This window comes from Heliangelus exortis, chromosome 1 (assembly GCF_036169615.1).
Source record: "Heliangelus exortis chromosome 1, bHelExo1.hap1, whole genome shotgun sequence".
NCBI classification, from domain to species: Eukaryota; Metazoa; Chordata; class Aves; order Apodiformes; family Trochilidae; genus Heliangelus; species Heliangelus exortis.
The window spans coordinates 49327153-49351689 of NC_092422.1; the positions used below are offsets into that span (position 1 = coordinate 49327153).

At 36.7% G+C, this 24537-nt stretch overlaps 1 protein-coding gene across 1 annotated transcript in view; it reads left to right on the plus strand.

The window, feature by feature from the left end:
• The window catches only part of GPC6 (glypican 6), a 760336-nt gene that overhangs the window by 526188 nt on the left and 209611 nt on the right, over positions 1 to 24537 (plus strand). The window contains exon 4 of the mRNA XM_071741790.1: positions 22146 to 22311. Coding sequence (XP_071597891.1) covers positions 22146 to 22311 — 166 coding nt within the window. The remainder of the gene's footprint in view (positions 1 to 22145; positions 22312 to 24537) is intronic.

Sequence of the window (24537 nt, forward strand, 5' to 3'; positions counted from 1 at the left end):
TAGATTAGCACTCTCCAGAAAAAGCACAAAATTTGCAAATCTTTTTTCTCTTCTTTGGAATCTAAGTTCACTTCACTTCAACAGAGGTGTACTTTTTTACCTTTTTTACAAGGTATCATATATATTGTGTAATGTAAATTAAATATTGTATCATGTATATTCAAAATTTCTTTTTGTTTCCTTTCTGTGACTTCTTCACTTCTCAAATCTAAAAAAAAGAGGTGGTAGGTGGTTAGAAGGTGCATAACAAAAGGCATCTTCATGAATATAAGAAACAAGAGGACTGCTTTGTCCAATATAGAGGATCTATTTCCCTTTGACTAAGGAAGCACTTCTGCTTTGATATTTCCCTTCAGAGCTCTTTATTAGAAGCTTAGGCAGATTTCCAAACAGAGGTGACAGTCTGGTGGTGTCTTCCTATCAAATTCATACAGTTTAGGATTTCATTCCTAGAAGCTGTTTGTTTTTTCTGGTGGCCTTTCTGATGGTTTTTATCATCTCTTGAGTATCAGGACTTCACATGACATCTGTAGCATGCAACTACTAAGAGCAGGGTTGTAGTTTTCTTTCAAAACCTCTGTCCTCTGTTGTTACAACTGTTTCTGCTCTACATGAGATGCTTACGAGATGTGAGGGCTGGTCTGAATAGCTGTTTGTTTAATGGCTTGGAAGATGTTGACACTTGGGAGTCTAATACTTCTAACCTGTAAAAGGGCTTGGTGGGTCAGCTATTAGTTGTTTGTTCAATTCTTCTCTTAGATTTCTCAATTACTTCTGCAGTTGCTTTCAGGTTAATTCTCTCTATATCAAGAACTATTACTGGATGTCAAAGATGTGATTTCAGCCGTATCTGTCTGAGTTCCCAGACCCAATGAAGACTTCTGTTGCATCATTACTCTTGTCATTAAGTTCTGTTGGTTCTCAGCCCAAAGCTTTTGGTATACATTTCTCGCCAGTCCTGGAAAAAGGACTTACTCAAAACAGGGTTCATTTCCACTAAAGCAGACTGTCTGATGACTTTGTGCTGGAGACACCTCAGTCAGTGCTCTGGCTACAACTGGTTCAGCCTCAGTGATCATCCTAAGCAGAAATAAAGTACTGAATTGTATTAAGAACTAGCCTCACTTTTCAGTTCAGGTGTGAAAAGTCCATTGTGATTTATTGCTCATCTTTTTGTTTGAGCTTGGCCATTGAATTCATGTGATAAACCTAGAGCAAATCAGACACTGGCAGCTGAGTACAGTGAGCCAGATGTGCATTTGGGTCATTTTGATGTCTGATAAATTTTACCCAAGGTTTTCTGTCATGGGCTTTCAGCTTTTTAAAATCTGATGTCATCATGGGTTAGCTTGCTTAGAGAGTCCCTGTATTTTCTGTGGAGGGAAACATCTCATTAACTCTCTTCCAGGGATTGTAATAGCATGTGGGCTTGCAGGAGAGCTCCAGCTCTGGTAAGGCAACTCTGAGATACATGAGCCCTGTAAAGAAACTGGTACATTTATTTCAGTGAACTTGATCTTCAGGTCACATGAAAAAAAGGAGATGTTTTCAGTCACTGGAAATTAAGCCCTCCAATAATGTTTCCTAAACAAAGGACAGCCTTACACTGTATTGTCTTCAGTGAGAAGTTCAGCTTTGCATCTGCAGAATTAGGATAATGGAGATAACAATATAAATTTTAATTTAGAGTTTGTGAGGCAGAACTTATAGTACTCAATTCCACATAAATGCTTAGATGAAAAGTGAAAGCATGCAGCAAAGATAAAATTTATATTTCCATATTTGATAATCAGAAAGTTCTTGTAATCGGGTTTCTGCTGTTCATCTTCTTAAAATACTTTACTAGCTGCAAATTTATAGCAGAATTCTTGTATGTTTTAGAAAAGTTTTTTTGACATGAAATATCATTTAGAAAAATAAATCTTTTCCATAAAATTAAAGTTGAATGCCATGTCAGTTTCATAGATTTTTCTATTACAAATATCTCTAACTTACTTTTCACAGAGGGGGGGAAATATACTCTCATACACATCAGTGGTAGAAGAAATGCACTTACAGTAGACAATAATAAAGATTAATAAGGAACTGCAGTAACATATTTTATATAAGTGGCCTTTCCATAAGTTTGTTGGTTCCTGTGGAGTAGCAGTCAGTAACTCCAAGACATGGCTGGCTTCTTGAAGAGTTCTAGAAAGGCTTGATTCAGTCTTGTGACTTTATTAATAGGGAATCACGAACCTGAATTAACCAACCAATTTAGATAAGACCATCTGTTGTCTAATAAGATGTGACTGTAATTTGGTTAGTGGTTTTATAATAAGTGTATTATGGGATGAAGGACAAGCAGATATTAGCTATGTCTCATTAGCTTCCAGGAAAAAAATTATAGTTAGTTTGCCAGGATGGATCATGGAATGTTTTCTTTAACTCTTAGCTCATCCGGTGCATAAGTAGACCTCCTTGTCTGTATCTTTTCTACCATATAAAAAAGTCAAAACCAGAAAGAAAATGGGATATGATGGAACTTTTGGAACACTCTTGTGTGCCACTCATTAGTGGCAATAAATCTGTTTTGTTCTTGCTTGATTCTGCTTGGTGCTACTGGATACCCTGACTGCTCTGAAGATGAAATGGCTGGTGGCTGTAGCTTATCAAGATTATGTCAATGCTATTTGCTTTTGCTTTGTTTAGTTGCCCACTCTGGGCTAATACAAGAAGCTAATGACAGCTAAGTAGTGAGAGTGTTGGAAAATAGTCCTTTTATGTTTGGCAATAAGAAAATGTTTTTTATGTCTGGCAATAAGAAAATGGACAAAGCACATGTAATGCCATCTTGTCAGCTCAGACTCCCCCAACAGATCTCTGGTTTTTGTAACGATGTTAAATGATACTGTAGAGTAGATTAAGCTTTACTACTAACTATTATGCTTTTATTAAAACTCTAAAACTGCATTTTATGGAAGCATTGTGCAGCTAAGTAACAAGGATAAATCTTTTCTTTGGTCATACAAAACCAGGCACTAATCCATATGCAAGAAGATTAAGACAAAAATAAGTGCAGAGCTGTATAGCAGTGACTTTTCTAAAACCACAACTAGAAGAATGTTGTGTATTTTGTACCAGTTTCTTGATGCCCTGCTGCCTCCTCTTGTGTCTGAGTGTCCTTGAATACATGAAAGTGAAGCAAATGGTAAGCAAGAATATAGCACTACTAATTAAAAGATTTTATTAAAAAATTAAATTATGCTGGATGAAACATAACCTTTAAAAAACGTGTTCATAGGCCATTATAATTCTGTGTCACTTAGAGGATTCCATAGATCCTGGCCATCTGAGCTCGTATTTGCTTAGTTTTGCAAGTTTAAATTTAGTAAATGAAATGAATAATGAGTTTTGGGAAGCTCCACAAAATAAAACAGAGTAGAGTTTTATTGTTAGCATAACACTGGTTTGTGTGTGACACTGTGGGTGTTGGATGTCAACAGAGAAGTGTACCCTGGAGTGGTCATGGCTGCCAGCAGCTGGGTATCACCAAGTTCTTGAGTCTCTTAATAGTTGCTGTTCCCTCATTTGTTTATACAGGTATTTATATTTCCAGAGGGGCTGAAAGAGTAGAACTGTATATTACAAGGTGAAAATGCTGTGAACAAAACTCATGGAGAAAGTCTAAACATACCAAATACTAAACTGCCTTGGACTTCTCACACCTGAGTTCCTTGGTATGGATATAATGTTGTGCAAAATTATGTCAGCAGGTTTTGTTCTTCTGTGTTTCCGAACACAGTGATGCAGGAACTTAAGACTTTATACCAAGCTCATCAGTCTCCCTTTCTTTCTGCCCTGTTGCTGCTGTGTTTGAATTCTGAATGCTGAGCTTCAGGGGATGATGCTGTCTCTAAAAACTAACTCACCTCTATGGTAAAGAGCTGGCAATCCCATTTCCTAAACAATAAATAATAATAATATTTATAATGAATAATAAATTAATAATAAAATAACCCAGTATCTTGCTGAAAGCAACCTGATCAGGTCTGGCACCATGAACAAGGTCAGCTGTACTATGCAGGACAGGGCTCTTCCATGGACCTCAGAGAGAGAAGAAGGTGAGGGCACACTGTGCTTCAAAGCCAGGGTGGTTCAAAGAAATCAAGGAATCTGAAACCGATTCTTCTAATAAAAAGATCCAGTTATTGTACTGACTTTTTCAGAGAGGGAGAATAATGAGTTTTCTGTGCAACTTAATGAAGTATCACCAGAGAAGAAATTACATAATATGAAATCTTCAGACAGGATTGAAAGAGCACGTTTTGTATTTCCAGAATAGCAAAGATTCCTTGCAGCTTTTCATTTCTTAACAAAGCCTGAAGTGCAAATGGTGTTGCTCCATAAATCCCAGTCTATCAGTTTGGACAGGGAGCTGCTTTATGTTTGCATTCATACGGTTTTAAAGCTCTAAAATATTATCCAAAATTTTTTCTAAAGCAATTCATTTTTTTTTTTTTTAGTAAATCTATAAAGAGATGTAAGGAGCAGGGAGTCTTTTGTATTTGCAGAAGCACAAAGTCTCAGACAGCAAATTCAATCCAGGCAAAATGAAAATGTATTGCAGGTGCTGATCCCCGATTTGCAGAAGATGAGAAGGTTCCCTGCACAAATAAATAAATAAATAAATAAAGAGGATAAGCATCAAAAGTAGGCCCCAAACCTTACAAATATAATTGTAGCATTTTTATTCATATTCAGTTTGTTTCTTTATATCTTTGTATGTTGTTTTTTTTCTAGCACATTTTTTGATTTATGTCTAAGTTCAAATTGCAGTACTTGTTTCCAAGGAATATGCAGGGCTTAAAATAAAATGAAATTGTTTTTCAGTAAAAGCTTGGATAACTTATGTAACAGTTTTCACTATGCTGTGGAAGACATTTTTGGGCAAGTATCGTTACACCTGTTACAGCTTTTACAATTAAAATCATGCCTGGTATATGTGAATTCTGCTGAATATGATGAATCTCAGAAAGCAGCCATTGAAGCCTTTGGAGAGTGCAAGTTAAAAAAAAAAAAAGCTTCCATTTTAAAGCCAAGGTTACAGTCAAGGTTAATTCAGGGTGTCGTGAAAGTGTGACTGTGACAAAATTTACTGACAGTGTAAAAGTAAATTAATGCAAGATCAGTGGCCTGACTATTGATTCTTATCATGGGATCCTGCTGAAATGAAGTCATTATTTAATTACACTTTTACTTACACTATAAATGGTTCCCAGAATAGACTGCACTCGATTTTGATGTCTCCGGCTCCATCTTCACTTTTCTTCTGTATTTGTAAGGGAGTGGGAATAAGCAATCAGGAAAATTTTCATCCATTATACTTCACATGCTGTCATTTTCTCTGAAGAAAATGCAGAGACTGTATAAGCAAGTTAATTTTTTCATTCTTCCATTCAGAAAGTTTGTGATCTCAAATAATTTTGAGTACCGGAAACATGCCTTGGCACCTCCAAATATTTTCAGATGAGAACTTCCCTAAATTTCACTCAAACAATCAGTGTTCAGATGGTTTTTCTGCTCTTCTGGTGTCATTTAAAAATTTTTTCACTGTCACTAGAAGCAGACTAATATGAGCAGCAGACTGCTCATACTAAAGCAAAGAACTTAACTGGGGTCTATAAGAATTAAATAAGTATTTTATTGGGTCTTAAGATACAACAGCAGGGGCTTTTGCTATAGAAATCTGCTTCCGAAAGATCAAGCTTCTATAAAATGACACCCACATTGACTAAACAATCAAAATTACATTGTTTCCATATTGTATCCTTGATTCTCTTGATTCTGAATCAGATTTGTTTCATTAATTTATGACTAATATAAAGTTTCAGTAATTAAAGTTTAATTTCTCTTATGGGTCAAGACTCACATATTGCCAAGTTACACAGGTGTGGAGATTTAACAATTAAGAAAATGTAACTGGTTGACATCTTAACATTATTGTCTGAAAAATAATATGTAAGAATAGGCAGCATTCACACCTTAAATGCAGGATTATGTTTGTCATTTTAGAACATCAAAGCATCTAATTCTGTGCTTGTATAATATATAGGACAGTGCAAACAGTCTTGGTCAGCACAAGAATCTTAAATAATAAATATTGAAGGAAAAATCACAACTTAGTGGAACTCAAGTTTGATAAAAAGTTGATGAGAGAGTTAGATTCCAGTTAATCAAATTAAGGGAGTAAAATTAACTTTTTTGCTTTCGATTAGAGTAATAGCTAAAATCAATCTGCAGACCTCCATCTAATCCTTACTGTACTCCACCATATTTCTTAAATTTTCATCTCCATGGCCTCCTTTTTGTCCTGCATACTGGATTTTTACATTAAAAAAAACCAAAAAAACAAAAAAAACCCAAAAAACAAAACAAAAAAAAAACCCCAAAACAAAACAAAAAAAAACCAAGAAAGAAAAAACCTTATAATTCAAAGAACATAAAAAATAGTAACTGTAGTGCATGAAGTAAACATAGACTTATGCAAGACAATATACTGTACTCTTACTGAGATAGCCGAGTGTTATTTAGTCCACAGTGCGGACTTTTCTCCTCCAAAAGTTATTCTCATTTCAAAACTTTTCCAAGAGAGGAAGAGACATAAAGTCATCATGTTAGGTGAGTAAGTAATGTAATAGTATCCTGTAATAACCATCTCTAGTTGCCTCTTATTAATCAGACATACAAAAAATGCATACAATTCATAAGGGGCTTTATTGCTAATTAAGTATCAGGTGATTAGCCATTAAATGATAATATAGCAAGATCATTGATAAATGTTAAAAACCAGAAGATTTAAATAAATTTCTTTTCTCTCTTGTGCACATACGTTCATAAGTAATAGTGTTAAAATTTCCACATCTATTTTAACTACTACACAGGAAAGAACTACATCTAAATTGGAGGTATAATATATAAAGAGCTTTCTTTATGCTTTTTCTCTTTATCCTTTTCCCGAATGAAGGAATCCAGCTACAGTGAAATTATTTCTCTTTCAGGTTGTCTTTCAGTGCCCTTGACAATTATAGGTTTTCCCAGAGAGAAAGAGGCTGCTTTCTGTGCTTCAGAATTTCAGTCTTGGCTCAATGTGTTTCTCTTTGTCAAGTAATTTATTTATTTATTAAATTTCTTTAACTTTTCCTCATCATAATAGGTGCCCAGCTGTTCTTTTCATCCAGTCTTGTGCAGCAGCAATGTCACTGATCTCACTGTTTTCTATGGGTGTTCAGGCAGCCAGTCAGATGCATGGTGTGTAGAAGGGGAAATGGGGACATGGTTTGTAAAGGGCTGATTATAATAGGAACCCACTCCCAGGAGACATTTTGTACAAGGAAATATTTGCAATAATGCAATAATGCAATAATATTTTGTAATTTGTTATCGACGTGTTAGTTGCCAAAGATGTTTCGGGGTTTTATACATGCAGTTACAGCTGATGGACAGAAGAACAGCAGGATCAACTCTGATGTTTTGGCACATAGAGAAGGGCAGGTCTGGGCCACCTGACATAATCTTGTTACTAAAAGCTGACCTTTCTATATTAAAAAAAAATTTGACCAGCCTCATAGCTCCATTTGCTGTTACTCTCGAAAGCTCAGATGTTCTACAGCACAAGGAAAAAAGGAACAAGGTCTGGGAGAAATATATTTCTGAAACTGGAGGATAGTCAACAACCCACTGACCAAGACAGCAAAGAACAATACAGGCAAATGTTAAGCAAATACACATAGTATTTGGTGTTGATATCAAAACAACTCCAAGCATTTTCATTTCTGTGTTTTATAATAATTTTTGGTTGTTCTAATTTAAATCTGAGGCACATATGCCTACTTTAATCTAAGACTGACTAAGCCCTGTGTTTGTTTCCCTCTGTTATCTCTAAAAGAATTACAATTAGCTGCATCAGATAGTAGTGCTTAAATTGTAGATGTATATGCTTTAACATGACAGTAGGAACAGTGCATTCCCCTGCTGTGAGCAGCAGGACCATATCCATGGTAAACGAAGTGACCTAAGGACCAGGCCCCATGAAAATCACATGCAAAATTCTTTTGCAGGTGACACAGTGTCTTTTGCTTTTGACTTTTCCTTGGAATTTTCATTTGTTCCATTCTAGCTGCTCTGGTTGCACAAAAACCTCTTAGCATGCTTAGGGCAAAAGGCTTTGGGGCACCACTGGAAAAAAAGATTGGGCCCATCTTCCTGACATCCATCTTTAAAGTATTTATAAATGTTCATTATATCCCCTTCGGTCTTCTTTTCTCCAGACTAAAAAACCCAAGTCATAAAACTATAGAATCATAGAATGGATAGAGTTGCAAGGGACAAAGATCATTAAGATCCAACCCACCTGCTTGGGCAGGGACACCTCTCACTAGACCAGGTTGCACAAAGCCTGATCCAACCTGCACTTAAACACTTCCAGGGAAGGAGCATCAACAGCCTCCTCATAAGAGAGATGTCCTAATCCTCTAATCCTAATCTTTGTAGCCCTTTGCTGTACCCTCTCCAGCATTTCCCCTCCTTTCTTGAACCAGGGAACCCAGAACTGGACACAGTACTCCAGGGCAGAGTAGACAGGTACCTGCATCCTTACCAAGTCAGAGAAGAGAGGGAAGAAACCCTGTGTCATACTGTGAGACCTGGACCAGAGTTGTGAGTTCAGAATCTGTTCCAACTACCTTTAGGATGGGGAACTATCAAGATAGTGGCATTTCTCAGAGCCACTGGAAAATTTGGCCTATCTGTCAAAGGTTTGCTGTAGTGCAAACTTCACAGTGATATTGCTGTTGTCATCTCCACTGAAGGTGAGTGATATTACTGTACTGATGAGAAAATCTCTCCGAACTTGTGAAATGTCTTTGTGTTTTGGACATGACTGAGACTTTCTTTACTTTTAAAAGGTTTGGAAAGAGTTTGTGGTTGTGTAGCTGACAGTTCATCCATACCGGAGATGATAACGATGAGATATTTTTCAGCAGGCTTTATAAATGAATATCTGGCATTGAGAGTGCCTTTATGGTTTGAGCATGTTTATCCTTGTGGTTCTGGAAACCAGACCACTGGGTGGATTATATGGATGTATATAAATTGTATTCCAGCACATTTTATAAATCAGGTGGCTTAATCAGATAAAGACAAATGGCAATGAAATAGATTAAATACATATTTACTGCCAGGTAGCCATGGAGGAGTGCTGTATTTTACTTTTACTGGACATTCGGACTTAGCTGACAGTAAATTCAGTCATTTGTCACTTAGAGGCATGGGTCAAATTGCCATTCAGTCCACTCTGTGTGGTCCTTTCAGGTTCAACATGAATGCAGGCTTTGCCATCTAGTGAGGACTGACATCTTATTTAAGTAAGCTATAGTACATATTTCAGTTTGTTAAAGGAGAACTGGGTGTGCTGGGGGAGAAATACAAAAATCTTTGCACCGGTCTGACTGCAGGTGTATTAAGGATGATTTTAGTCCACAGGAAAAAAAAAAATTACTCTGTTCTGACTTATTTTGGAATGTCTGTGAAAGTCTGCTGGGAAGAGTGACAGCAGCAGGGACAAGGACAGGCACAGGTGGAAGCCTTCCCCATACACACTGCTTCTCTAACCCAAAATTTCACGAGTCCCCCGTGAAGAGCGTGGCTGCGGTGGCTGCATCACCCCACGGTGTGCATAGGGCCAGGGGGCTGAGGGCTGGTGTGGCCATTGATTGCATCACCAGAAGATCCACAGATCCAAAGTCCAACTAAAAAAAGACCGAAGCACACGGTGTGGTTTTATGTGTGGATATCACATCCTGACATGTCCAGTCATGTTGTGGCCACAGTAGCTTGGAAGCACTGCAGATTTGGGTTGATACATGGAGTGCATGGAGGAAGCAGTTCCACCTTCCTGTGCCCTCCAAATAGATTTCATATAGAGTCTTCAAGGTGAGGATGTATCACATATCAGAGTGATAAGAAAATAAGATTAATTTGATCTTAGGCAACAACTGGGAAGTGTGCAATTGAGACAGGAGCTTCAGTTCAGACTGCAGAGCACTTCCATCCCCCTGAGGATAATACAGGATCAGTGTTTTCAATGGCTGTTGAGAGATCTAAACCATAACACACAAATGAATGATGTCTGCACTTGAGAAAGTGAGAACTGTAAATCAAGACAATCACAGTAGTTTGTATTGATTACTGAAATTGCTGGTTTTAAAATTAATATGGCAAAATGTATGAGCAAAAGCAAATAATCTTAGGCTATTTGTTTCCAGCTTAGTACTATTTTCAAATTTAAAGATCTTCTGCCATTTTGGTCTTAGTCAGCCCCATAAAGAATGCATTCTCTTGCTCAGTTTTGGACAAAGAAAAACTATTTAAACAATAGCGTACCTGCTGAGAATTTATGAAGAAAAAAATATTTCTTATGCTTATAGACTCTACTTCTGCTTTATACAGCAAAGTTGGCAGTAGATTAAATGAAGATATAGAAATAAATTTTACATTTTTTTCTATCTCTACATAAAAGGAAAAATAAAACCTCATTGTCATATATCTTTTTATATTGTAAGCTTTTATCTGCCTCCTGCAAGCATAAACATATAACCACTTTAAACTCAGCAAATTTTCCTTCATTGGGTACTTGTGTACTTCAAAACAATACTGCAATGTCTTTAATTTCCACTAGAATGTTTTCCAAAAATTATAGTATCTGAGCTATAATTTTGTAATACTAAGTATAGTAGAGGCACTTTGCTGCTGCAGGACACCCTTCTGTTAACTATCAGGGAACAAGAAAATGTATTCAATTTTGCTATAAATTTACATGATTTGAGGTTTTGCATGTTTATGTGGACATAAGTATGACAGAGGAATAATGTTGGATATTTTACTCTTTTAGTAGGGAACACTAAAACATTCCCAGGGAAATTATTAACTTGACTTCATATTGTATACTCAACTGGTGCTAGTACTTTGGTCCATGTTTTTGTTTAGTGCACAACTCTGGGAAGAATCCCTTTGCTTACTGTAGAGATGTTAATTCCCCCTAACTATTCTCAATTTAATCACTTTCCTATTTTTGTCATAAAGTGATTTGGAAGTAGGACACAGAGACACTTGTGAGCACCCCCTCCCCATTGTTACATCTTGTGTCTATAGGGAAGGAGTTATCAGGAAGGGACCTGAAATAAAATGAAATTAAATGAAATAAAATAATTCTTAACTGATGTGGTGAAGATGTGAATTTACATTTTACTATGCAGTTACAAAGGCTGGAAGTGCAACAGTCAGCAGTAATGTGGGCACACATCCTACAAACAGGTCATTCCAGACCATACTCATCATCCCAAGGTGCACTTTAGCATCTGTTAAATATTTTATATATGGTATTTATATTTACAAGTAGCCTTGTGAAAATCTAACAAGAGCTTTTGAAAGACCATAAAAGAGGAAATGTTAACATGGAGATATAAGATGATCTCACATGATTTTGGCCCACATAATGCAGTGGGCATTTATGGATCTTATAAATAGACAGTGAGCTATTTATAAAGCATCCTTCTGCTTCCGTACTTCCCTGAATTTATTGCCAAGACATTGTGTATGGCATTGAAGAGACTGTGGTTGATTATGAGAACCCAGCATTATATCTGACTAGATCCTTCCTGGGATACCTTAAAGATCTGACACCCTTCTTTACTTTAGAAGCCAGGAAAGTAGTTTACAATCTTTCACTTTCAATCTCTATACTTGAATATGATCTACAGAGACTTTGTTTTACTGTTCTGCCTGTTGCATTCTATCTTGTGCTTCATTCACACCATGAAATGAAACAGGAGTGCAAACAACACCTTATATTATGTTGTGTCCCAGATAGCTAACATATTGCTTCCTAAAGGGCTGGGAGCTCTTCAGCAAATAGTAAGTCTTTAAAGCTGGCTTTGCATTCCCAGATGAAGCCCTCACTGTATTTTTGTATCATCTTGTCTCTGACAAGGTATGACCAGCTTATTGCTAAAAATCAGATTTAATGTTTTATTTCAAAAACCCATCATTCTTTTGTTACTTGGCCTTTCGAACCTCATGAAGAAGGACCAAGAATATGGGTAACTGGAAAAATTGTGTCGGTTTGTTTTCTTTTTTCCTATATAGAATCCTTTGGGTTTTTTTCAATTAGGCCAGGGCTTCTTGTGAGATTTTACTCTTTGAACTCACTTGAAAAATGTTCAACGTAGGTATATGATGAAGCTTATCAAGTACACAAAGCTATCAACTTTGGAGTTGCCTGCTTCACTATCCCTACAATGTTATTTCTCTCTCTAGTGGAATTTTGCATCGTGACTCCATCCATGTTTCTTAGAGAAGGAAAGAGCTGGTACATGTTGAGTCAATCTGTTGTCACTTGTCATCTCAAATTATTGCATAACTTATCATTGGACAAGACTGCCAATATTATGTATGCATTTCTTCCTTTCTCATCAGGCCTTGTGTGTTCTTGCTGACACCACACAACTAAGACATCCCACAGCCCTCTACACCACTCTGAGCTTCATGGCCTTTTAAAGTCAGTAAAACACTTCACAGGTCAATGAGCAGCAAACAGGTCTTACTTGGGAGTGCTTATGGGTGATCAGAACAGTTTTGCTGCTCTCTTTTTTTATTTGTAGAGAACTGATTTTCTTCTCAGGTGGTTTTTTGTTTTGCCCTGCGAATCACAGGCAGTCAGAAAGACTGCTCTCAAGGATGGAGTCTGCATTTCAAGCTTCTGGGCTGTTGTGAGTAGGACTGACTTTGACTGTTCTTCACATCATTTTCTTACCCAGGTAGTGCTGCACAACACATCTAACTGCTCGATTTGATCATTATCTCCTGCTGTGGCACTTGTCTTTTTCTGTCCCAATCCTTTCTCACAATTTTCCCTCTTGGTTACCTGGGGATGTGATTTCCAGGTTATCAAAGACCTCCCCTTCTATTCCTGATTTTTACCTGGGCAATTCTTAACCTATTTCTCTGCAACTTTTTTTTTTTGTGTGTGACTACCAGTGAGCACAATGCCACTTCTGCTTGACTAAACAGAGCGTAGTCTGGTATTTTTTCCTCAACATTATTCCTCAGTGCCTCTTTCAACTTGGCTCTTTTCACTGTTCTGCAAGGCAACTACACATCATTGTTCAGTGACATATTCCTGCTTTTCTAGTAGGAAAAACAGCGGATTATTCTCACTTAACTTTAAATATGTCTATTAAGATATTTGCACATGTATTAATCATTATAGCACAAAAAAAGAACCTTTTTTAGATGCCTGATTTTAAGATGAAGTTAAACTCTTTTTTAAGGGAATATAGGTGAGATTTGGATATCTCTGTTTTGTTGAGCAAATCATACTAGGGATCCCTTCTAATATTTATGGATTATTATTATGGACTTTATAGATTTTCTTATTACTCTCTGAATTATTTGAAATAGCCCGTTTCAGGAAGATTTCTGATCTTGTTGCTTACAGTCATGTCCTATTTTGTTTTCAGCTCTGGAAAATGTAGCACATGGTTTTCTCTTAAACCAACACCCTCTTATCTGGTGGAGGCCATAGACATCTCTCTACCCAATACTGGAAGAAATGGGCACAGTACCTTTTAAGTGGGACGCATTCTTTTTTTTTTATTATTCTGGAGAGAAAGTAGAGAAATGGCTTTTTATTTAGACAGTGTTTTAAGGTTTGTCTTCCAGATGAGATGCAGGGTTTTAAAAAGCCTAACAGCTGTGAGATTTCCTCCCTATTTCTGTGTAACAGAAAACTTCTCATCTCCTGGGAGGGAAAGGAAGAAATTATTTTAAAGATTTTTCACCTTAGCTTTGTCCTTGAAATGCTAGCAAAATAACAGACGGAATCCATACCTCATATTCTGTTTAATGTGGACTTATTCTAACAGATAAGAAAGACAAATATTTTTCCCCAGGTCAGATTTTTTAGCTTAATAATACCTCATAGTATGTAAACTCTTGTATCTGGGAGTATTTTCTCAGCTTTCACTATTTTCAGTTTCTTCTTTTATAATATTTTTTTAATAGAACACCATTTTTCCACCCCTTCTGTTTGAAATTGATTATACCTATGACAGATAAAATAGTATTTAAGAACAAATTTTTAATATTTATATCTGAGCATTTAAAATTTTATGTTGCAAAAACTTAAACTGTAAAAACAAATAGCTTTAAAGCATCAATGAGAAGTTATTCAAGAGATTGAAAAATAGCTTTACACAGCATATCCTTGTGACTGCAGTTTTTCAAGTAGTTTTCTAAATTTGGATTTTCTGTATTCAGATAATCTGGTAAGTATTTTTCCTAATTTCCTAAAAATAGGAGAAGCTATTCTTTTCCCTCTGTGGACAGAGGTTCATTCTCACCCAAGTAAGCATCTGAACATTTTTCCTTGTGGTTTTTTGACCTTGACTTCTGTGGGGAAAATGTGGAATTACGCATTTTATCTCTCTAACAAAGATTTATTATTTAATGTACAAACTCCTGATGTAATCACTTAAAGACTTACAGTCCTTATTTTCCTGTAGAGAGTTTCAGAATTACATGTTATGACAACTTAGCAGTATCATAAATGAGAGCAATATTTATGAGCAGTATTTAAAAATTCAAGTGCATAACTTTTAGATGTTCATCTATTTAATACCTTTTAAAATTACTTGTAATTTAATTTTTTTCATCTGTAAAATGGAGGAGCAATATTTATCCATCTTCCAGAACTATATACATACAGATATACTATGAAGACCAAATAAATATGAAAAATGCCTCCAATTTTAATAGATGTTGGAAAAAAATCCAGTTGTTATATTTCTCATTATTTCAAAATCACAGACAATGGAAAAGGACAAGAACAATGGCTAAGTTTTCCTCTTCTTTTAGAAAAAAATAAGATATTTTCTCTGAGTTGCAATGAGGAATGTGCTTAATACTACCCAGTGTGTGTGAGATAGCTAATGTGCAATTTCTCTTTTACATTATAAAAGTGTTTATATTGCCCCAACATTTCTAATAGTTTAATGAGCATATTGAACCAGAACTTACATATTTTCTAGAAAAATGTTTTATTGGATATGAAAATATTAAAACTAAATGTACCATGGCTTATCTCAGCATATTCTTTAGATATATTATCAAGATTGTCAGAATATTGCAGCTGCTCAACTGGCTGTAGTGTTTTACTTTTATTTTGGTATAATTCAAGCAGAAAGTCAAAGACACTAGTACAGAACTGTTGTACTCAAACCAGGTCTTCTACCTTTCAGTTATCTGGGAGGTTATAAATTGTTAAAAAGATAGCTATTTTTGTCTTTAGGAGGTTAGTATTAAACTAGACTTTTGGTTGATATAAGCAAGTATTCTCAAATTGACCTTCTAAAACACAGATTCCCAACTGAGTATGGCTGACGCAGTATTTCCATTTTTAAATCAGATTGTGCTATGAAAGCAGTGAACTGAGATCACCTAAAAGCCAGACTGAAACAATGAGAAGCACTTCCATAAAGCATAATTCGATGTACTTCTAATTAAATACATGCAGGCATTTTCAGCTGAAATGTGCTGAAAAAAACTTGCTTGATCTAGATTATTAAAGGAAATCAGCAGTAACACAGTGCTCATGAAAATGGACAAAATATGGACAAGGAGAAAAATTAATCCCTTGGAGCCAACAGTGAGAAGATCTTGTTTGAAGAAAAGAGCAAAAGTAAGCAAAATATCATTGCTAGCACAGCTTTACCCACTTTCTCCACTATTAAAAACAAACAACAACGAAAATCATTAGGGAGTAATTGTAACACATTGAGAAGGTAGTTTCAAACATATATAACAAAAAGGAGTGAGAGATTGGACTGAAGTTTAGTATTTGTACTAAAGTTGATTAAGGATGAAAGGAAAGAAAAATTGATCTATAGCTCTTAGCATCAGTGATTCAAATGTTTGTGAGAATCCTGTGTACCCTATGAAGTGTACTTCATGCTCCATCTCAGTCTGATCCCAGTTACAGTGTGGTTGCACTCAGTTCATGAGATCAGAAACAAAATGGTTTTGTGCTTAGTAAAAATTCTCTTGAGTCCTATCAGGTTGAATGCAATGATCAACAGTTCTTAAAGTTTTTGCTTTTTTCCATCTCTTCTGAAATCACAAGCATGAACTTCTAATGCTTGTGTCTCATTTGTTTTAAATATAATTTTGCATTGAAATGCTAGAATTATACTATGGATTTTTTTGGACAGGAAGCACTTGAATTATGAAGTTTTCCACAGATATATTAAATTTTGGTGGAGGAACACATGGAAACTGCTACTTTTGGTAGAGTTTGCATTTTTCTTGGATTTGGTTGAGACATGCCAACGTAGTCAAGATCAAACTCATAATTTTATTATTATTGCCCTAGTCCTATTTTAAAACTTTTGAAATAATTAGGATATGAATAAAATTGTGCTTTTTCCATCATTAAGTTGCAGATGGACTACACAGAGATCTAAAAAGGGATGAAAGGATGCAGTGCCCCAGTTTCTTGGTGCATCATGACTGCACAGGACACACAACACCAGTTTGCTGAATGGGATGCTGGATGATTTAACCAACACACAAGTGCTAGAGACAAGGATTGCTCTAGTTTAGGCTTGTTAGAGAGTATCTACTTCTGGGCCAATTTCCTAGAAATTGACTGGTTAGTCCTGGCAGTTTCCTCTCAAGGTTGTCATGCTAAAGAGTCACCTGGTATTATTCCAAATTGTATCATTTCCCTTGGATGCATAGAAAAGGTAGGAAGGAGGTGTCTCTACTTTTGGGACATCTGAGGCAGCAATCAGTTTTGTTTATAGTTGACAGGTTTTATTATATATCCAAAAAATGACAGGATTTAGACCTAAGTATAGCTTTATGCTATATGTTCAGGTACATTCAATATTACTTTGGAAGAACACTCCTAATTTATTACCAGACAACATATACCAGTTCCTTCCGTAAGAAATCTCCTATGAGCAGAGAAACTTCATGTTGGTGTCTTTGATCCTTCTGAAGGTGACCAGTTGTTTAATCAGTTTGCCTGATTTACTGTGTCAGAAAAAAGGTTTATGTTTGTGTACCTGACAAAGCTAAGGCTTTTGATTACAAAAACAGGTCAAATACATGACAAAATAGTCTTTGCAAATGCAGTGTTACTGCATTTGAGTACAATTTTATGGCTTTTACCCAAAGAAGTTCTCTCCTCAATTATTTATGTTTGCAAGTTCACCACTGCGAAATCTCTCTTCTAGATGAAATAACACTCCTCCTAGAATTTCTGAGAGGAGAAAACAAGTGTTCAGTAATGAAGCCCTTAAGAAACTTGCTTTGGGGGTTTTTTTGCATGTATGCAAAAACATACACTTAGATCAAGCTGAAACTGTCAGAAAAGGTTACAAAATGCAGTAATGTAACATGTCCTGCAGCTACTGGGCTCAATCAAATCTCAGAAAGGCACTTTCCTAATGCCCTGCATTTGATGTACACTTGTAAAATCAAGATGTCCTAGTCAGTCAGGGAGACAGCATGATATAATTAATGACTTCTCTACAGCACTTTCCCCAGTTATGTTATTCGGTGTGATCTCAGTGATTTATAATATATGGTTTACTATAAAGACTAGTTATTTCTAAACTTTAAAGTCTATGTGGATTTCTCTACTGTGACTAGCATAGAGGCAATTGCAGTGCATTTTAAAAGACAAAAAAAGACAAATAATAATTTAAAAAAAGCTGTATCTATCCACAAATGTTAGAGAAAAAATGTTGAGGCTCCTGTCAACAGCTGTCCTCATCAAATGCAGGTTCTGAATACTTCTGAATTAAATTAATATCTGCTTTTTTACTGGGCTAGAGAAAAATACTGTTAGGTGTTAGAGACTCTAACTATCTTTTCTAAGATAAGAATGAGGAATGGGTTTTGGAAATACATTTTAGAATTTGCCAGCAGCAAGAAGTAGCAAACCAATTATAGATTGTTAAAAATCAACATTCTGTGATAATCTCAAGATTTCATGTGTTCATAGCTTTAAGAAATACTCACATTCAATGTTTGGTTTTTTACCAAGGTTTCAGAATCTTAGAGAAAAATTTGAGTATTTTTTGCATGAAAGATACTTCTGGTGGTTTTGTGGGATGAAAAAGATCTGACTGCATTCTCTGAAATAAAGGTACAGAAAAAACATCTGAAGCTGAGAACTGAAACTTGACTGATCACTGAAGGCTGGATTCACAAAGGCACTGAACTGCTGTAACACAGCACTTAACTTGTAGCCTTCAGATTTCCAGCGTTGCTGAATTACTTTAATGTTTCCCTGTGTCACATCCAGGAAGAGTTGGTCACCTAAAGGTGAACCAGTGCTGCTAAGTGACTGGGGAGTAGGAGAAACCTTGAGAAAGGGACTCATCCTGTGCTAAGGGCATGGCTTAATCTTTAGGCCTCCTCCTGGGTGGATTTTGGACCTCTCCATCTAACTCTTCCCATGCAGTGCTTGTGCACAGTTTGGAGGCCAGAATCTGCCTCCAGAAGGCTGTATGAGGGTACCTGTGTTGTTTGGTTCCCTTCCCTTCTTGGGAATCCAAGTGTCAACCCAAGCTGCTACCAAACATAACCTGCTGTCTCACTCCAAAACATACAATATTATATTTCCCTTTACTCCTATTGCTTGCTGTAGTCTCCTATCATTCCAAACATTCTGAGCTGAAAAGTATCCACACAAAATAATGATGTATCTTAGTCAGGCAACAGAAAGGACTCAGAGCAGATTTAGTGCTAACTACTGTGTAGTAGTATGGGATGAGGCCACTAGAAGATCCTAGCATGAATGTGAGTGTGAGGTGGTCTCTGCTACTTAGCCCCAGGGACCACATGATGGGTTCATGTCTTTTATATCACCAGCACAACATCTTCTGAAATAGAGGTCTGCAACACCCTGCTTAATCATCAAAGAGCAGCTTTTGTTGGTCTTCATCCAAGGCTGATCTACATATGTCAGAAGCTGATACAGATATCTCAGAGGCCTCCTCAGAAGCTTTCTTCATCTGCTATCTGCTTGGAGTCACAGCTTGGTCTCTTACCTTAGAAATTGTATTACTTTTCTCTAAACAAAAGCAGGGCACCTTCCCTTCTTGTAAAATGCTGTGGGTCACGTGCAGGGGCTATTAGAACATTCGTGCAGGGAATATTAAAACACTCAGACAAGATATGAGACACCTCATCCTGCTTTTTTGGGAGGGGTTGGTTGTTTTTTTTTTGAGTGTTAAGAATTTATCCTGAGTACTTCACAGTGGACTGTGACTGGGAGTACTCTGGTTAAAGTTGTTCTGTAATGTGACAAGAATTCAAGATTCACTGGGCTAGTGTAAATAGATATTCTAGCTGGCCTTTCGGGTCCTGTCCTGGGAGATCAGGGGTATGACCTGGACCTCTGTCAGAGAAAGACATGTTAGCTAGTTACCTTTCAGACTGAACTTGTGATGAAATAAGGCTCACATAAGTATTTACCATATTTTCTTTACATAAACATAATATGAAGACAGGGACTTTCTTCTCTCCTCTAGGTATGCATTTCAAGAATGAAATTGCTAGGAATTTTTTGTCCAAGGTCAAGATCCTATAGGTATTGGGAGGCTTGGGAGGGTGCTGATGGGAGAATATATGAAGTCCAGCTGAACTTAGGGGTCAAGCAGGTGCTGACAACTTTGCATTGGCAAGAATTCTGGGCCTGGGAAAAAGCAGAATTTTAAGCATGAAAGGACCTTTTCTGATAAAAATCTCAGTGTTCACAGATAGAAATATCTCTGTGTTTAAGAAGCAATTTCAAAGTCATTTTGAAGATTTCGTTGTTGATAAGTATTCTGCTTACATACCAATTTTGGTACTAATCTTTTTTTAAAAATTGCCCTGTTTTAGGTTTGTAGGTATAAAGATAAAACAGTTGAACAAGTTACTCTAAAAAGTAATTTAGAGTAGTGGAAATAATGAAGTCCTTGTATGTGATTTTTTTGCTGTTTAATAAGGTGAAATTTTCTTCTGTTGCTTTTTTAACTCATGAGTCATTCATAGCATCATTCCTCCACATGGACTCATTGGAGTCTGCGAGGAACTGACCTCATGCTTCATCCTTTTTTCTCAATAAAGGCAGTAACAGAGCCTCTCTACTTTTCTTCTCCCAGATGTCTATTTTCCAAAAACTTGTAGGATCTTAATGTACTGACACTGAAGTCCTCATTCATATTTGATTGAAAGTGGTCAGTGGTTCAGAACCTATTAGAAAAGCATAGATAAACTAACCTTTTACACATACCATCAGTGTTGTTCTAGTGAAGTGCATTTCCCTAGTAAGACAAGGCAAAAATCACTTCTGAGCATACTCAAAAGTATCTGCTGTAACTCTTAATAAAGCCATTTTCATGTCCAGCGTAGGGAGTGTGTTTTGCATAGTTCTCTAAAAATCAGTGATTTAACATTAAAAAGGGAGAAATTCCACAGAAAAAGTGCCATTTCAGTACAACACTGATAATGCAAACCACATCAGTCAGTTTAGCACATAGTGCTACCAGTGCAAAGTCAGATTCATGCTTTCCTGAATACAGAAAAAACAGTTAAATCCCTTCAAAGTCATATTAGAAGTGTTGCATTTATTCATAAGCCAACAGAATGAGTGAAAGGACAGTCATTGCTTTGCTCTCTCCTGTCCAGGAATTTTGAAATCACTGAGGGGCTTGTAGCCCTTTGTCATTGCTTCAGATTGTCACTCCAGCATGAGAAGCTTATGCTCCACTGCACTATGCAAAGATTCTATTTCAAGTAGTACCTACCATGCACTTTTAATCCAAGATAGAATTTCTGGCCTGAAAACACCTTGGAGTAGTACATACGATTTTGAAACTCTGGGATGAAACAACTAAATATGGTGACTAGAGGGTGAAATAAATATTTACCCATAGAACTTTACGTGGTTGTTAAATGTGACCAGTTTGTGCAGTTTAAATTTAGGTACGGGGGATTCAGTAGATGTCCTCCAGAAGATGATTTATCCTGCCCTTCAAGAGTTGAAATAAAGGAACAATCAAAAAAAGACCTGTTTCCCTACACTGAACATTGAAGTTATGTTGCTGAATAGATGCCCAGCATTTTGACAACTAAAAGAGATGGGTTGAAGGATCAATAGAACTAATGAAAAAGGCTTATACAAAAGCCTTTCCTTAACCTCCATTCTCCCTCTCCAGGAAACCCATGCACTTCTAGTGCAAATCCGTATCACTAACTTTTCTGTCTACACACCAGTTCCTTGTGTCAGCCATGCCCAGTGTAAATGCCTTTGGCTGGAAATCCTAAACTCATGGGAGTTTTTTCCATTGACTCTGGCAGCTGGAATAAGTCCATCATGTGCAGCCATGTTGTGCCATTTCAATTTCGTAAATTGAAATGCATTACACTTTTGTCTGGGATGCTTTTTGTCACTTGAGATATCAAAAAGCCACCTCTGTCTGATCTCTTTATGAAATTGTCTGAGAAGATAGAAGGGTATTTTTGCCTGAGAACAGAATTATATCTCTTCTTCGTGGTGCAGATCTCATTAGTTTTATGGAAATCGTCAAGATTATGCTGGATTTACTGTTCTTTAATAAAGTGGAGAATCTGATCCAGTGGTGGTGTGACTGACAGTTCTACCTTGAGCAGGAAGAGAGCAGAGTCTCCTTAGTATCCTCCATGTTAAGATCAGTCATTGCTGCCCAGCTCATTGCCTGGATGTTTTTCCTTTGCTTTCCAGTAGCCTTTGTGTGGGAGGGCCGGGGAGGCAAACGCTGCCATCTCTAGGGGAGTGTTAATTTTTGCATTCCTGAAAATCACTGCTGGCTGTGACACATGAAGATAATTGGCAGGAATCAATTAGTCTCATAGGAGGGTGTTACTAAGGGTCGTGCTCTTTTCACAAGTTGCCCTTTCTGCACTCACTTGCTTGAGAGGCATAATTTCATTTCGGAGATCCCAAAATTCACAGAGCAGGAGATTGATTTCCTCCTTTTTTCTTTTTCTTTCCCCCCCCTCAAACTCTGCAGGTCAGTCCCACCCCAGGGTGCATCCGGGCATTAATGAAGATGTTGTACTGCCCTTACTGCAGAGGACTTCCCACTGTGAAACCTTGCAACAACTATTGCCTCAATGTAATGAAGGGCTGCCTAGCAAATCAGGCTGATTTGGATACTGAGTGGAATCTGTTCATAGGTAAGAAGAGTTTAAATATTAGGGGAAGGAAATGCTGGTAATAGAATACATCTGTAGAGTTTTGTGAGGCTAGAAGACACTGTTGTTCAATACTGACAATGAAGCAACTGCAGATGCACCTCACTTTGTAATTGACCTTCCTGGCTTGCAGTAAGAAATGATTCTTTTCTCCCCTGCCCTAAGCCAGTCAGATTTCTTATTACCTGTTTCCAAAGGAATGGTATGGGGTTACAGCTTCTGAGATGGATTATTATATGACGTGTGAAATGTTGAGGACTTGATAACAAGCTTAACATGGCAGAAATAGTATGTATTACAACTGAAAAGTAGGCTCCTGCAAGCTGAGAAGTTAATAACTTTGTAACATCCAGTCAACATAAATCATTACAGCTGCTGTTCTTAATTCTGGTAGTATACAGGCAAAAAAACCTTTAAACATTACATACCTGAGAAAGTATTAATTCCTTGCTCTTGATTACAATATGTTAATGTCTCCCTTTCCATTTACGGAATAGAAATTGCAAAATGTGCAATCACAATGTTCAAATGGAGCAAAAAATAGGTATTTAAGGAAAAATACTGTTTCAGTTTTATTCACATAATTCTTCACTCAAGTATACTAAAAAAAACCAAGAAAGGTATCTCCTTTAAACAGCTATTCAGATATCTTGCAGCAAAAGAAAACTCCCAGAAGAGTAACATTTAAGAAGAAATAAGACCTTCAAGTTGTTTTTGATGATACAAGGGATAGGATGAGGAATCAGACAAGGCTAATGAAAATACAGAAAGAACAGAAAGAGCTAGTTACACCAGTCACTAATGAGCCTCATAGCCTAGACTGGATTTCAGAAAAATAAAAGCAGCTGGAAAACATGGGATAAAGCTCTCTTAGTTACAACCAAAGAAAGGAAAATTTATTTTCTGCTTTTGGAAAGAAACAAATATGAGTAATCTCATTTTGCTTAACTTCAAACCCTACTGACCAATGTGACTTTGAAAATTTGACTCTGACTCATTTATGGATTTTCACTTTACTCAGCACAGTGGTGGTGCAAGATGGATGTAGAGAATAAAACAGGATGAAAAGTGAATCAGAGTATGGAAAGGGAAAAACAACATTGTGTGAGCTATAAAAATAACATAAGCCAAATATGAAAAGAACAATAATAAGCAAATGATGCAAGTAAACATTCCTTCTCAGCCCCTTGGGCTGGTTAAAGGAGCTGATACCTGAGGCAGCTCTGTGTGGAGGGGTACCTGTGGGATCACTGGTGTGAAAAGCAGAGTCAGTTTATCATTAGAAAGCTACAAAGGAGCTGATGGGAAAACAATGTCGACCTGATAAAGACTTTGCATAACCTACTTTCCCTCTGTCATTAAAGAATAATTCAGATCAAAGAAAATTATGTAGGCTTTTAGAAAAAACACAGCACATTTTAACTAAAATATGCATCGGAATTTTTAATAAGGCAAGCACCTGTTCAAATCAAAAGCTAGAAGGTAAGACTGCAAGTCTTAAGAGAAGATTTCCTTTTCTGGTCCTTTAAATTTAGTAAGAGTGCTGGGCAGGGTGAGGTATGTTCTGGAAATTGTGGTAATGCTTACAGATTCAGACTTTCAGGTTCTTTGCTGCAAAGCCCTTGTCTTCTTCTGTGTCTTTCAGTTTTTGATTGTTCCTGCTCTCAGGAATGAAAAACTGCATGAAAGCTTGTACATTATGTTAAAACATAGAGCTAAATTATTAAATTCTATTTAATATACTGTATGCTTCCTTAAAGGAAACAGGCTGTTATGCAGTTAACCCTTCAGGTCAGAGATGACAAGGCAGTATAAAGTACAAATACAACAAGATGTATTTCTTTTTTTTCTGCCTATGCAACTTCTCCTCTTCAACTCAATGGGGAAGGAAATAGAGAAGGAGAGACGGAGTTGTTTTTGTGTTTGGAAAAGGTATTCTCTTTTTTATCCCGTTTTTGATATTCGACAGCTTTGCTGAAGATGAGGGTCCTTAGTCCTTTTTTTATGAAAGATTGAAATGCAGCAAGTTGTCTGTGTCTGACAGCTGTCACAGACTATCTAATAGCACATGCAATTCCCAGAGTACTAAACATAACAAAACTTGTACTCACTGAATTAAAATGAACAGCAGCACTTTAGAGCACCGCTGAGCTATGGAAGATTGGAAATTATGCGTGAGCAGATTTTATCCCTGTTCTGAATCTCATG